The sequence below is a fragment of the Emydura macquarii genome, unplaced genomic scaffold (assembly GCF_026122565.2).
Source record: "Emydura macquarii macquarii isolate MOO-44397 ecotype Brisbane River unplaced genomic scaffold, CSIRO-AGI_Emac_v2 contig_587, whole genome shotgun sequence".
Lineage (NCBI taxonomy): Eukaryota > Metazoa > Chordata > Testudines > Chelidae > Emydura > Emydura macquarii.
Window position 1 is genome coordinate 14,747,518 of NW_027130724.1, and position 15,655 is coordinate 14,763,172.

Sequence of the window (15,655 nt, forward strand, 5' to 3'; positions counted from 1 at the left end):
TGTTTTTGTTTGGTAACAACCTTGTCTCTGTAATAGTGTTACCATTTGAAGTGTTTAAATCCCTGTAACTCTATTACTAGAACTGTATTTTTCCTGCAACAAAAATCCCTAGTTTACAACTCACCCTGACATGAATGTGTCACATTCTGTGCAGACTTTAGTGAATCACAGCACTGCCATTAAGGAAACTGAGCTATGATCTCACTGATTTGTGTTCTATTTTCAGGTCCTTTCTCACAACTTGTGCACAGTGCTAAATGTTCCACATGACCCAGTGGCCTTGGAAGAGCATTTTCGAGATGATGATGAAGGACCAGTTTCCAATCAGGGCTACATGCCTTATTTAAACAAATTCATCTTGGAAAAGGTAAGTTTGTAGTTCTTGTTTTCTCTTAACATAAGCAGTTTTAGGATTAGGTAATGTCATAAACTTAAATGTTCTACTGCAATGATAAATTCCTGCAGAGGGGAGCAGGGGAGAGAGAGGACAGGGAGGGAAGGGAAGTGAAGAGAAGAAATGCTGACCCTGATTCTATTCATTGGGACATAATGGAGAAATGTGCTGTGCAGAGTTGTGAACCTTAAAATTGCAAAATGCAGTATTACGGTTTTTTGTTTTTTTTACCTCCTTGGTTTTCCACTGTTTCCTGTTATGTCTGGCCACTACCTAGGCCGCGTGTGCAGAGCTGTATTCATGTACATGCTGGACCTTGATTAAAATTATTTTAAAACTTTTAGAACTGTAAATTGACCTGTATTATACTTTTTTGGAGAACTGGGGCTAATGGCAACAGGCATTTGCTTTCTACCTTACTCTATTTAACTAGAGGCAATTCTTGAGGCAGAGTTGCCCTCTGGGAACTGGATATTAGTGTTTTGGCTGAAATTCTTAGAGGGAGTTTTCTGTGTGCTGTTTGTGACCACCTCTATTCAAGGAATGGTGTATGAAAGTGTACAATAAACTTCAGTAAGATTATTTCTAATTCCACATCACTGATTTCTCCTCCAATGAGAAGCTGACCTGCAAGCCTCCAAAATCCTGCTGACAGTAGCAGGGGTGACAGTAGCTATACAGAGAGTGGCCGCCTTTTTTATAGTGTTAATGAGTTCCTTCGTCCATGCCTTTTTGGTGCATAAGCCATTAAAGCATATCTGGCTCCATAATGATGCTGATATACCCGGTTATAGAATGGCCAAGAAAGTGGTGAAGCATTCTGCAGTGTTAAGCTCATAAACAAGGAAGCATTTTAGTTTAATTTAAAGAGACCTGTTTATTCTGTAATACAAAAAATCCAGCAATTTTTTTCCCACCGAATCTTCCAAAGAAAGAAAGGACCTTGTTTTTCCCAAAATGAACGCGTATGGGTGGAGAGCGTGAACTGAAGTCACAACTTTTTACAAATGCCTTTCATAGGCAGTATCAAGCCGTGAAGCCAGTCATAGTCTGTAATGCACTGACACAGAGAATAGAAAAGGGGAATGGGACTAAGTGCTGAGGTACAAATATGCTTTCATTTAAGAAAGTGTGCATAGGAGGAGTGGGCACTCTGTGCATGTTTGTGGAGGGGAATGAGGAGCAACTGCACTACTGCCACTTAATAGCATTTAAATTTGCAAAACATTTTCATCTTTAGTGGAGAGAGTTAAAAAACCAGGGTTAAATTGCCTAGAATCTCTTGCTTTGTAAGGCTAGTTACAGATCAGATATCTGAGCTGCTTGTATCTTAGATACAAATGAAGAAAAAAAGATTTTTGATGCTCCTTGTCATGCTGGCTGGATTGGGGAAGGGGAAGGCATTTATTATATTGTTCAACATCGGTATGTCAAAATCATAATAATTCATGTAAGATATGCCATGTCAGGTACTGTTAGGCTATAATGTGCTAAGTAAGATGATAATGATTATGTTCATGTGTTATATGTGTAATGGAAGTTGTGGATATGGTTGCTATATCTGTATTTCAAATTTTGCTGTGCCTGGGTAACACCTCAGACAGGTTGGCTATAACAATAGCCTGCTTAATGGCCCATTAAGACATTCACAGGTGCAAGGGGCCTAAGGGGAGAACCAGGACTTGCTCATGTGACTCTGGACTCCATTTTGGTTCCTGTGAAATTCCACAAGCAGCATGGCAAGGGCCAGAGGACATAAAAGGCAGAAGCCTGGGATCCATTTTGTCTTCAGTCTGTCTTTCAGTCATTCAGTCTTCCAGCCTGCCTCTGGACCAATTAATCTACAACTGAACTGAAGCTGTGAAACAAAGGACTGAGACCCATCCAGGTACTGGATGTGCACCAGCTCCACGATTCTTTTAGAAACCTGATATATATGGACTTTCAAATCCTTTGTATGTATCTGATTGCTTTAATCCTTTAACATTTCTCTTTTATTGTTTGTTCCTTTCTTTTTATAATAATCCTTTAGTTTTAGTTACTAAAGGATTGGCTGGCAGCATGGTATTTTGGGTAAGATCCAAACTTATATTGATCTGGTAATGTGGCTGACCCTTTGGGGTCGAGGGAACCTTTTGGGTAAAGAGCATAGAGTTTTAAATAACTGGTCTCTTTCCTGGACCTATTGGCTGATTGGGAGCTGGCGACTGAAATGCAGTAAAGGAGGCTGTGTATATTTGTATATTGGCTTCTTGATAACCTGTGTGGGGAATCAGAAGCAGTTTGTGGCTGGTTGGGGAGTCTGACTTCAGTGCCACCCACCAGTGCTGGGAGAATCTGCTCTCCTTTTGCAGCCTGCCCTGACCTTGGCATTTTCAGGTGGCTATTCTGGGCAAGGAAGGGTCACACTTCTCAAGAAACTTTTTTTTATTCCTTTTTAAGATCTGAATTATACACTGCTGCATATACAAAGCAGTCTTTGTGGACAATAAAAAACTTCTTTGTAGCCTGTTTTCTTTGGCAGTTTAAGAGGTATTTATGAGCAAGTGTCAGGAGCGAAGAGTGCTGCCCAGAGTAAAGGCACTGATGCATGCCATTTTTTCCTTGGAATAATTAATGGTTGCTTTCCTTCATTTCAGTAGTTTGTGCCTCTTAGTTTGGAGATCTTAGAACAAGTGAGCAAATACCCCTCTAGTATTTCCCTCCAAATTTGTATTCCTAAACAAAAATATTAAACAGTACATGATCAAGGCCTTAGCACTCTTATCATTCCTTATGGTATTCCCACTTATTCCACAGAACACTATTGGTTTCCAGACATGCAGTTTCCTATGGATTCTTCCAGTTGGGTGGTAGTATAACTGTCCTCCTATTGTCTTAAATGTGAGCAGAAGCAGCCTCATTGTGTGGGATTTTTTCAAGTCACAGAGTATTTGGCTTTTTGAACATTAGCCAAACTCTCCCCTTTTGTTTAAAATAATTATTGCATTTGGATTTTAATAAGATTCATAATTTCTTAGAAAGTAAACATTGGGTTAGTATATGGCATAGAGATTGTTGTTGTTTTAGAAGGCCTTTGAGTCTAAAGTTATTAGCTTGTTTTTATTGGAAATCAGAAAGAAGATTTTGCATTTATTTTGTCAGGCTTTGCATTGTTTTTCAAGGTTTACAAACTATCCAAATCATTTTATTATCTGCAAATATGCTAATCTGTACAGAGAAACCACTGAAGTGCCAGAGCAACGACTCATCCTGCCTTACTTCTAAAGTAAAGCTCATTGAGAAAACTGTTCAAGCTTTTAAAAATCTTTCTTCTTATACCCCTGAATGCTAATGAATTATTTATATCGAGTACTAGGGAATGAGTTGCCCTGCCACAAAGCCTCCATTGTTGAACCAGGGAAGCATGGAGAAATGCCCAGGGTGGCAGTTTGATGAAGGAAGCAACACACTTCCTTTATTGGTATATGGAATTAGTATTTCTAATAACCCCATTTATAATATTTTCATTATACCCCTCTTCTAGTTCCCTGGCAGGTGTTTTGATGCTTATGCCTTTCAGATGCCAAACACAACATTCTTTCTCTTGAATAATACCTATTTGTTGCCCTAAAAATAAAAACACAGAGAGAGAGAAATGTGTCTTGCCAGTCTGATCTTTTCATGCTGTGTTTTATTCCTCTGCTTTCTGGTGCTCTTTTATATTGAATTGTCAGTAATATGTGTCATGGATATTAGCCAAAATTATAATATAAATTATATACAATTCTACCAAATCCCACTTCATTTCATTTCTGCTGGTGGTGGTAGCATTTAAACCCCACTTTGCATGTATCTAAAGAACTATACAAGGTACAAGCCAGTGAAGAATCAGACCCATAGAATTTGGAGTTTTTCTTCCTCTGAGTTTCAGATTACATGTTGCTTTTTAGATGATCAACTCCTTGGCGACTGTGCTTGTTTCATGTCTTGTGAAGAAGCTCCAGGCATGCTGTTGAAGTTTAACCTGAATAATTTCTGTACTTAGTTGCATGGTCAAATGCTGCTAGTGATAAATTGTGTGTTTAGTTTTTCTTTTTTGCTTTTGTATATCAAGAAAATAAACAAAAATCATATTGGATTCAGAGACTTAATTTTTGCAGTTACAGTGTGAAATGTCTTTGGGAGGCGAAGGTGGTATTGATCTTTTATTATACTTCAATTTTTTTAAGTAAGAATGCTTTTTAATTTTTTTTGTTCATCTTGTATCTTCCATTGGGCAAAAACACAAATTAATAATCTTATAGTTTATTTACAGTTAGTAGTATAGATTACTACAAAAGTTTCCAATCAAAATGGTGACTTGAAATAGATTGCACATGCTCCATAGAGAGTATAGTAAAAAGCATATACTGGTGTATTGTTTAAATTTGTTATTAAAACTAAAGCTAAAGTCAATCTTTAGGAACATGTTTTTTAGGATTTTACATTATTCAGGCAGGTTGCGAGCAGGGTGAGAATTCTATAAAATTTGAACAAAATTAAAGATCAGATTCTGTCTGGGTTTAAAAATCTTACAATATTTTAGAGTCCAATCTAGTCAGATTCACTATTAGTATTTTTAAAGCTAATTTTGGAACTTCTTTTATATTAAAACTCCAGGAAGGCCTCTGCTGCATCTAATTTTATAAACACACATTTGTTCATGTCACAACAAGCAACTTGTGTGTGTTTATTCCTGAGTTTCTGTCCATTTGCCAGCAGTTATTCCTATCCAGAAAGTTAGTTTTGAAAATTTTACAAATGCCCCTTAATCATTTTAAACTCATCTTATGTACATGCCTATAATTGTAACATGAGAACCCATTCAACTGTCTTGACATTTACAATATAAATGTAAAAATTATTCAGAGGGCTAAAATATGTTAATGGCAATTGCTTGTTTATTACTTAGCCACCTGGAATGAAGCTTGGTCAACTGTGCATCCCAAATTGAAGCAGCCAAGATTTCCATATTGTGGATTTAGTTTTAGAAACAATTAGTTTATGATTTGGGGGCATGGATTTTTTTTTCTTTGCAGTTTTATTTGAAGAATGTACGTATCAGGAAAGGATTTTGGCATCAGCTATAGAAAACTTGCAAGAAATTGGGTATTTACTTTATTCTTTGGTAGTGAGCTATTTAGTTTCTCTTTCCCTTAGATTTCAACATCATTGTGTTTGGTACAATATGGGGAGATTACATATCTCTTAAGCTCTTTATCCCTTTTTAACAATAGGTTTAATGGTTTAAAAATTCCTGAAGTGAATCAAGATTACTTTCTTTTGTCCATGCACCTTAACATTATCTACTTGAAGCTATATAGAATTACCAAAAGAGGGCCTATTTTAGGGCCCAGTCCTGTAATAAACTCTGCATGGAGCTCATTGCAAGATCAGGGCCTTGGTAACCATTTTCAATTGAAAATAAATAGAACTTAGAATAGTTAACAAATTGAGAAATTTATTTTCTAAACTATTTGTACTTGACCATTTGCCTGGTAAAAATGTTAGGTTTCCCACACTTATTTGTTTTGGATTTTATAAAATTAAATAAAATAAGCAAAAAGCCAGCTGTTTGAAAACAGGAAAAAGAAAATGAGACCTGGATATACAGCTGCTAGGGAAGTAGACATTTTAGAAAGTGCTGTAGTAGGTTGGTGAACTAAGGGAAAGTACTTTCCTGATCAATTAGCTTCAACATCCCAACTGTTGTTTGAAGAATCTGGCTGAAAAAGAAAGCCTTGTTGCAAGACAAAGTAGTGGCAAACATCATCTGTGCTAAATCACTTGTTTGGGAATCACTAACTAGATATGTGTATTATAATGGCAGTGTACTTGCATCCTGTGGCATAGCTTGTGCATTATGTATTTAACTAGTGCCCTGAAGGGTGCTAGGCACTTTACACAACAGAATTAGGCAAGTCCCTACCACAAAGAGCAAAAACAAATGAGGAATGGGAGGATGGGAGCAAACGTACAAGCAAACAGATCAAGCATATGTCTTAGGGTCATGAGTTATATAGATTTTAGATATTTATTTTCTAAATGTTCTTTAACCTGTCCTTTGACCCCTTCCACCTTCACATGCCCATTCACACTGTTGCTGGAGGTAGTGTAATAGACCTGACAGCTGTGACCTTTCATAGTCTCCTTCCATCCTGGAAGCATTAGTCCAATATATATACTTTTTGGTATGTTGGGGTTTTATATTTTTGCTTAATTCCTGATTCTTCACCTTATCCAGTTAACTCACTCACTTGTTAGCTAGCCACTGTTCATAATCCTTAGCTATCCACTGTTCATAGTCATTGTAGGTCACCCACGAATATGCTGGACCCTTTACTCCAAGTAAGATGTTATACAGTTTACTGGTGACACCCATAAAACATTGAGCAGTTTGGACATGTATGCTGTGTCCAATCATAAGGACATTTTGGAATGATGTGTTGCACTTAATTGATGCCGTGACTAAGGTCCCCACATTCATGTTCTGTACATGTGTACCAAAAAACAAAAGAAATCCCATTATAATGCTAAATGTGTCTTTAACATCTGTGTAGGCAAAGAAACAGCATTACAGAGTTGTAGAATTATGAATGATGGAACAGATTTTAAATCTAACAATTGAGTGAATAAAAATTATTCTAGTATGGGAAACAAGACTCTGAAATCTGGAAATCATTCACAAATTATATACACATAGTAAAGACAAAGATGAAAAAGACAAGATGAAAAAGAAACTGAATGGAAGTTTTTGAAGTTATTTCAAAATAAGGAAAAACCTAAGTTTAGGAGAGAATTAAAGGGTTTTGTGAGGGTTATGTGTTCAAAAAATAAGTGATTACATGTGTTTATGAATGATTATGTGATTGACTACTTTTATTACAATAGCAGCACATTTAACTTAATAAAGTAGTAAAATATATTACAAACCTTTCACAGCTACTTTTCTGTATATAGCTTTTAGGATTTTTTCCTATGATGTCTGGATTCACTCCATCCATCTGAGAACTCAGCGTAACATAAGGATAGTTGCAGTTAAGAAAGTGATACATATATAAGTTCAGATGTGTGTTTTAAACTAGGACACGAAAGTAAATGTGGAATATGGTGGATTCTCCTTCACTGAAGTTTTTAAATCAAGATTTGATGTCTTTCTGAAAAAATATGTTCTAATTCAGGGGTTCTCAAACTTTTTTTGCTGACACCCCCTTTGAAAATATTTCAGGCTGTGATGACCTCCCCCTCCCCCCCAAAAAAGTGATTACTCTTCCCCACGCCATCCTTATTGGCATACACGAGGGCTGACAGCTCATGACTCCCCTTTCCCACCATAATAGCCTTGTGACCCCTGGAGGGATCACGACCCCCCCAGTTTGAGAACCCCTGCTCTAGTTCAACCAGAAATTATGGGCTTGAAGCTAGTTTTACTGTTCAAAATTCCATGACCAGTGTCATGCAGGAGCTCAGAGTATATGACCATACTGGCGGTTTCTTTGGGCCTTAAAAATTTCTCAATTTGTGAATTAAAATTTTCTTGGTGCTTTAGTGTCATTTGATCAGTACATTCTCATTTGTGTTTACATGTACAACGTGCTATTTCATGTAGGTTAATTTCTTTTTTTCATTTCTTTCTTTTTAGGTTCAAGGGAACTTTGACAAAGTTGAGTTCAACAGGATGTGCTGGACTCTCTGTGCCAGAAAGAACCTCACTAAAAGTCCTTTGCTCATTAGCGATGAAGATGCCTTTAAAGTGTGGGTTATTTTCAATTTTTTATCGGAGGACAAATATCCATTAGCCATTGTACCTGAGGAGGTAAGAAACCATGATTTAAACTACTTAACACTGTTGTGCAAAATTAAGCGCTCGGGACTTTTTCAAGGGGAAAAGGCAGTATGCCGCATTTATTGACAGAAACTAAAGTAATAACTAACTTAAACCTACACGTATACACACACACACACACACACACACACACACACACACACACATTCACGCGCCCAAACATACCAGAAAGCGTTCTATAGTTATATATAGCTACCAGTCCTGATTGTGGCTTGAGATCGTAGCTAGGGTTCCTTGCTGGAATTCGTGGCTCGTGGCAGCTACCTGGCCAGGGAAGCTGGGCACGAGGAGAGCAGGGTCCTTGTCGGGCGTGCACCGACGCTCTTCTTTAGATGATGTGTAGAACGCTGTTTTTCCCCCCAAAGCCTTGAAATCTCACCCAGTCTTTTATAGGTTTTTCAGTTCTGCTGTGTCACGTCTTCTCTGTGACCCTTGATTGCTGGTACAATAGCAGACGTGACTTTCAGCTTGTTCTTTGATGTCTTTGATTAAGTTTGATTAAGTTTTTCTGGGGTGGATCCTTCTTTGCTTTTTGGGGCTATGTTCACACTCTTCAGCCTAGGATGGACTTCACACTTCATCAGGACAGGCTGGCAGTTTGGGTCTGACTCACACACACATACACCCTCCATTCATACTTTGTTCAGATAACTATCTTATTCATCTAAAGGTTTAGAAAGGGTTTGACACAAGATGGAGTACATAGGGTCAAAATGGGGTTTTACATTCACAATATGGAGTATGACTGAGAGAAGTTCAAATGTTACATGATATCAATAATAACCATATAGAGGTTGACACAAATAAGGGTATGAATTAAAAGCTATGAATTAATCTACAGGGTTACAATTACAATTTTATTCCTACAACACTAGTTCCTTGAGTGTCCAAATTGACCTCGGTTGCTGGTATTTGGTGCTCTTTTGAAATAGTTAAGTAAAGTCTTTAGAGCCTCTGGAAGAAAAAAAGTATCTTTTGAAGTGAATAAAATTGTTTCCTTCTTTTAATGACAGATTTGTTTCAGAAACAAACCATGATGTCTATCTTTAAAATAGTATCCGTTGTGAGGAATTGTGGTGTGGCAGGAGTGCTGGCTGGTCCCTGGTAAACAAGAGGTTAACTTCAGCTTAATTTTCTTTTCTTGTTGCACATGTGCTAAGGGACATGTTATAAGAATGGCTCTCTGACTCTGGACAGAGAGGAAAGATTGATTTTTTGGAAAGGTGGGCTCATGGTAGTAGACTGAACACCTAACTGTGAAGTTTTTTTTTTTCTGTTTAACTCTTTTTTTATTTTCTTCTTGCAAATACACTCTAACACTAAAAAAATTAACTCTTGAGGATCAGACCTTGCTGACTGATTTTTGTGTGTGGTGTTTAACCACTGCACCTTTTCACATGTGGTTAAGTTGAATTCCTCAGAATGTGAGTGTGTGGGTAGTTCTGGAAAAAAAAAAAAAAAAAACTTCTCTTCTTTCTACCCCAGTGTTGTCATGATTTAGAAGACTGTTTTCTCTCTCTCACTGCCTTCCTGTCAGAAAGGAAAAGTTTGAAGATGTTCACTAACCTGCTTTCTTTAGAGAGAAAATTTCTGCTTGAAGCTGTGGGTGGTCGCTGTATAAGCAAAGAGCTGTGGTGTGAATGAAGCACTAGAGATGAGCTGCCTGTAATGTGAGAACTTGAATAACTATAGGCAGGTGTCTTTAAAACTAGAAAATAATTTTTAAAAGGGAAAAACTAGCTTATTCCATGGAGAAGAGGAAAGCCATAATGTGGATGATCCTGTATGACACTATATAAAATCCAGTAGCATGTGCTGCTGTCAGTATGACTCTTCAGCACTTTTGGGCTTTGCCAATAAATGCTTAGACTCAAGGATCAAAACAGGAAGATTCAAATGGTGATGGTACAATAAGCAAAATGATGATGCTAATAACTCTCATTTGGTGTAGTACATGAGTCTTTATGAATATTCTCCCTGCATAAATGTCTCCTCCATCAACATAAAATAAGCCTCTCTGCTTTGCCTTGACAATTTATTTAACCACAGGAGACTTTCAGCCTGTGACAATCTTTTAACTATGCTAGGACTTGATGCTGTTGGGGTCACAACTCATGGGATTCCCTCCTCGTTCCTGTTTTCTCTCAAGGTTTGGAGTATGGAGCAGTGATTCTCCTGTAAGCCAAGGAGGGAGTCATTATTGGCTAGGGCCACTCAAGAGCAATGCGTGATTCTTCCTCCCCCACCAAGGTGCTACGAGCCCTAATGAACTGTAGCACCTGGGACACAGACTCAGATCCCTTATCAAGTGCTTGATTATGGAGGCTGCTAGACAGCCTGGCTGGCCTTAGAGTAAATATTTGGCATTTTGCTATCTGATGCTCTCTTATTAAACAGTAATAAGTCACCAGGACCAGATGGTATTTACCCAAGAGTTCTGAAGGAATTCAAATATGAAATTGCAGAACTACTAACTATGGTATGTAACCTATCATTTAAATCAGCTTCTGTGCCAGATGACTGGAGGATAGCTAATGTGACGCCAATTTTTAATAAAGGCTCTCGAGGCAATCCTGGCAGTTACAGACCATAAGCCTACCTTCAGTACCAGGCAGATAGGTTGAAACTATAGTAAAGGACAGAATTATCAAACACCTAGATGAACACAATTTGTTGGGGAAGAGTCGACATGGTTTTTAATAAAGGGACATCATGCCTAACTAATCTAGTAGAATTCTTTGAGGGGGTCAACAGGCATGTGGACAAGGGTGATCCAGTGGATATAGAATACTTAGGTTTTCAGAAAGCCCTGGTTTGAAAAGGTCCCTCGCTAAAGGCTCTTAAGTTGTCATAGGATGAGCAGGAAGGTCCTCTCCTGGATCAGTAACAGGTTAAAAGATAGTAAACAAAGGTTAGGAATAAATGGTAAGTTTTCAGATGGAGATTGGTAAATAGTGGTATCACCCAGGGGTCTGTAATGGGACCAGTACTGTTCAACATAACATAGTCATAAATCATCTAGAAAAATGGGTAACAGTGAGGGGCAAAATTTGCAGATAATACAAAACTGCTCAAGATATAGTTAAGTCTAAAGCAGATTGCAAAGAGTTACAAAGGGATCTCACAAAACTGGGTGACTGGACAACAAAATGGCAGATGAATTTCAATGTTGATAAATGCAAAGCAATGCATATTGGAAAACAATCTCAACTATGCATGTAAAATGATGGGGTCTAAACTAACCATTATCATTCAAGGAAGAGATCTTGGAGTTGTTGAGTAGATGTTTTTAGAGAACTATCCACAATGTGCAGCGCAGTCAAAAAAGCTAACAGAATGTTAGGAATCATTAGGGAAATGATAGACAATAAGACAGAAAATATTATATTGCCTCTTTATAAATCCATGATCACCCCATCTCAAAAAAGATACATTGGAATTGGAAAAGGTACTGAAAAGAGCAACAAAAATGATTAGGGATGTGGAACAGTTTCCATGTGAGGAGAGATTAATAAAACTGGGACTTTTCAGCTTGGAAAAGAGGCGACTAAGAGGAGATAGAGGTCTATAAAATCATGACTGGTCTGGAGAAAGTAAATCAGGAAATGTTATTTACTCATAACACAAGAACTAGGGGTCACCAAATGAAATTAGTGGGCAGCAGATTTAAAACTAACAAAGGGAAGTATTTCTTCATACAACAAACAGTGACCCTAAAGAACTCTTTGCCGGAGGATGTTGTGAAGGCCAAGACTATAAAAGAGTTAAAAAAGAATTAGACAAGTTCATAAAGGAAGGTACATCAATGGGTATTAGCCAGGATGGACAGGGATGCAAAACCATGCTCTGAAGTCCCTTGCCAGAAGTTAGGAATGAGTGACGGGGGATGGATTACTTGATTACCTGTTCTGTTCATTCCCTCTGAAGCACCTGGCATTGGCCAATGTCAGAAGACAGGCTACTGGGCTAGATGGACTGACCAAGTATGGCCATTCTTATGTTCTTTAGAAGCATCAGAGCCCCCATCCCATGCTAAGGTGTAGACTATTTCCTCTCCTCTGAAATCTTGTACTGCTACAAACATCTGTTGCTGGGTGCATAACCACAATATTCCATTAGGCTGCCAGACAGGATGCATCATTAATGCCAAAGCTAAATTGCAATCTACATACTCCTGATTTTGGGTCTGTTTCATAGATAGTCTTTTTGTTCATTTCCTTTCCACATAGTCGTAGGCTTTGTTCCGGAAAAAGTGAGACATGTGAGTTAGTATCTCTATCGTTTCAGTGTAATTTAATTTACCATCTTTTAAAGCAAACTTCTGTCTGCATCTTCTTTGTTATTGCAAAGTGTTTGTTACATATGGTCTAAAGAAAGTTTATAAAGTCCTTTGCAATGTTGTTATTAGAGAGACAAGGTGGCTTAGGTAAGAGCTCTGTATAAGTTCAAAATCGTCTCTTTCACCAATAGAAGCTGATCCCGTGAAAGGTATTACTTCACTCACCTTCTCTTCATGAAGTCATTTGGACTACTCTGTTCTTATCTTGCACAATACATGTATTCATTCTTTAACCATTCACTTCACTTTAGGTCCATACAAGTAATATAACCAGTGTGATAGAAGCACTGTCTCCTATTTGACACTATTCTTTGTTTGTGTTGCATCTATCAGTGTAGAGTTCTGTCTTCCTAGAAGACTGGTTTTTAAAAACAAATGTCTCCTAAACCCAGAAATCTAAGAACTAAAATGAAACAACTTTCAACTTAAATTCGTTTGGTTTTAGACTGTCTACACTTGCCGCCAAATTCGGTGGCAGTCAGTGGAAGATACGCAAGCTATGTAAAGTAGCTTGCGTATCTCCCACCGACTTCCTAACCTCTACTTACTGCGGTGTCTTCAGTTTGCTGCACCGACAGGAAATGTCCTCCCGTCGACGCAGCGTTACTCCATCAATTTCTGGGTCGATTGAGCGGGTCTCCACTTCCGCTCAATTGATCCAGATAAATAGATCTGACGGTGTCGAATTTGCTGCCATCAGTGTAGACATAGTCTTCGCCTATGGACTTTTGATACTTTGATACCTTTTTAAATACTTCGGTGTCTAACTTTTTAATATCAATTCTAAAATCCTGATGAGTTCTTCTAAGCATTCTTTAATACAAATCTTTTGATGTCTCTTTAGGAAGGGAAGCTTTTTTTGGAGTTGGAAAATCTCTAGCTATTTTAATTAGCTCCTCTTACTTCTGTCGTAGTAGTTAACATGACTGCTAATCAAGCTCTTTCTGAAACAAATACCACCTCACTTTGTTTTAGATTCCACTTCATAATGGAGAAGAATGATCAATCCATCAAAGTTACATTATTTCCCCATAACACTGTTTTCTGCTGATGAGTATAAGAAAAGGTTTGCTTATGTGTACTGTGACACACAAAGTGCTTGTTGATAAGATACAGTGCAGTTTTGCAATAAAATGGATAGATTGTCTTGAACCTTCACAGCATTTCGTTTCAGCCTGCCAGTGATTTATTTGTAAGAAGGGTGATTACCACTGTAATCATTCATTATAATTTCCCAGGCAAGAAATGTGGTTTTCCCTACCTCTCTGTTTTTATGGCTTCCATTACATTATCATTTAAGTATAGTGCAGCACACTCTGTCTACCAGGGTCTACCTCTGAAACCTTTGTGTAGCCTCCAGCCCTCTTTCCACATTCCAACTCCCACAGGAATTTCATAAATTGGTGGGGAAATTTGGCCCAATGCCTATAGATTAGAATGCTGGTCACTTCAAAATTCCTGCTGTTCATCACACAGCATTTTAGATCTTTCTAAATTGTTGGAGGTCAGAAGATATGACTATTAGAAAGGAACAGAAAGGAGCTTCTTGGATCTCTGACTGCAGTGGACCAGTTTTTGTCCAAAATATTTGCAGAGTCCCAGGTGAGCTAGCGGACTGAATATTGATGTTCCATTCTCTGGTTTGGATGGATGCCCTCTCAGTTAATCTAATCTGAGGTCGCCTTCTCTTCAGAAATGTGGAGAGAAGCAAGTTAAAATAAAGAAAGACAGAAATGCTCCAAAAGTAGTCCAAGGAGTAAGTGGCAAGTGTATCTGATGCGCTTTCTCCTTTCTGGGTCAGGAGGGGAATATTGGGTATTCATGGGATGGAACTGTTCAGTATGGCATACTCCCCTCCACAACCAGTGGATTTCTGTGGGGTAATGCTGCTAAAAGAATGATTTTTTTTTTTTCTGCAAGATTTTTTTTTAGCCCCCCTCCCACTGAGAGAGAATGGATGGGTAGATGGAAAGCAGCAATATGTCTGCTGGGAGTGGGGGTTTGGGGAATGCAATAGGAAAGATGTGCATTTGTAGAGGACACAGAATTCACAGGGATGAAGCATATTTTCCCACTGAACCTTGAGCATAGTGCTGTTTAAAGGGTTCTGCCCTCTGTCACCTCCACAAACTTCTCCTCCCGGCAAGGAGAATGTGTTTTGGGTTTTGTGTAGCTTGAAAGCCACTGGCACTCCAGGGTACGTTTCCTCTCCTTTTTTCTGATGGATTGCCCTGTAGGCCTAGGATTTGAGTCTGAAATTTTCTCACAAGGGTGATTGAACCTGTTTCTGTACTCACTAATTTTACACCTATGTAACTCCTTTGATTTAAATGGAGTTGCACCTTAGTTTCACCAGCCCAAATGAAGAATCGGGACTACTAGCTTCTTCTTGCTTGTTGATGTTTTGTACATTTGTATTTATGCTGCTGGGTTGACCACATGATAATAGAAAGCTAATATGGTTTTAATGGACTTCTGTTGGAGGATGGGAGGGGACATGGTCCCATGAAAGGATCTCTTACAAAGGGATTAGCTGAATAAGTCTATTGAAGAATCATTTCCCTAATGTATTCTCCTGATGACTGAGGAGGTTGGAGGGAGATACTAATTCTGGGAAAGTAAGCATACTCTCACTTGAAAGTAAGCATCTTTGTAGTACAGAAAACAAATGATCCTGTTACTAACATGTGAGCTTTTCCTGGAAGGGAAATGATAAATCTGAGAAGAATGGTTGTGCCAAACTGTCTTGCTGTTGTTGTCTCAGCCTGTTAAAGTGAGAAATTGAAAAGCGCAGCCCTCTGGATTAGTGAATTAATTAGCCAAAAATAGCCTTGTCTTCTCTTATGGTAGGAAAGTTTTGACAAGTAGGTAGGTATTGCAGGGTGCTCTGAAAGTGGTCTAGCCATGTTGTATGGCATATTATCTCCTTCCCTACTTCATTCCAGTCTGGCACCCAATAAATAGCGCTCTCTCCAGTGCTCTCAGATGTCATCCTAGCTTTTATTATGCACCTGACCCACGGGGGGGGGAAGAATTGAAATAGGAAAAAGGGTGG

At 38.3% G+C, this 15,655-nt stretch overlaps 1 protein-coding gene across 1 annotated transcript in view; it reads left to right on the forward strand.

Moving 5' to 3' along the window:
* Positions 1 to 15,655, forward strand: part of SWAP70 (switching B cell complex subunit SWAP70) — a 55,710-nt gene that overhangs the window by 9,975 nt on the left and 30,080 nt on the right. Inside the window, exons 2-3 of the mRNA XM_067540771.1 lie at positions 227 to 367; positions 8,058 to 8,231. Of these exons, the coding sequence (XP_067396872.1) occupies positions 227 to 367; positions 8,058 to 8,231 (315 nt within the window). The remainder of the gene's footprint in view (positions 1 to 226; positions 368 to 8,057; positions 8,232 to 15,655) is intronic.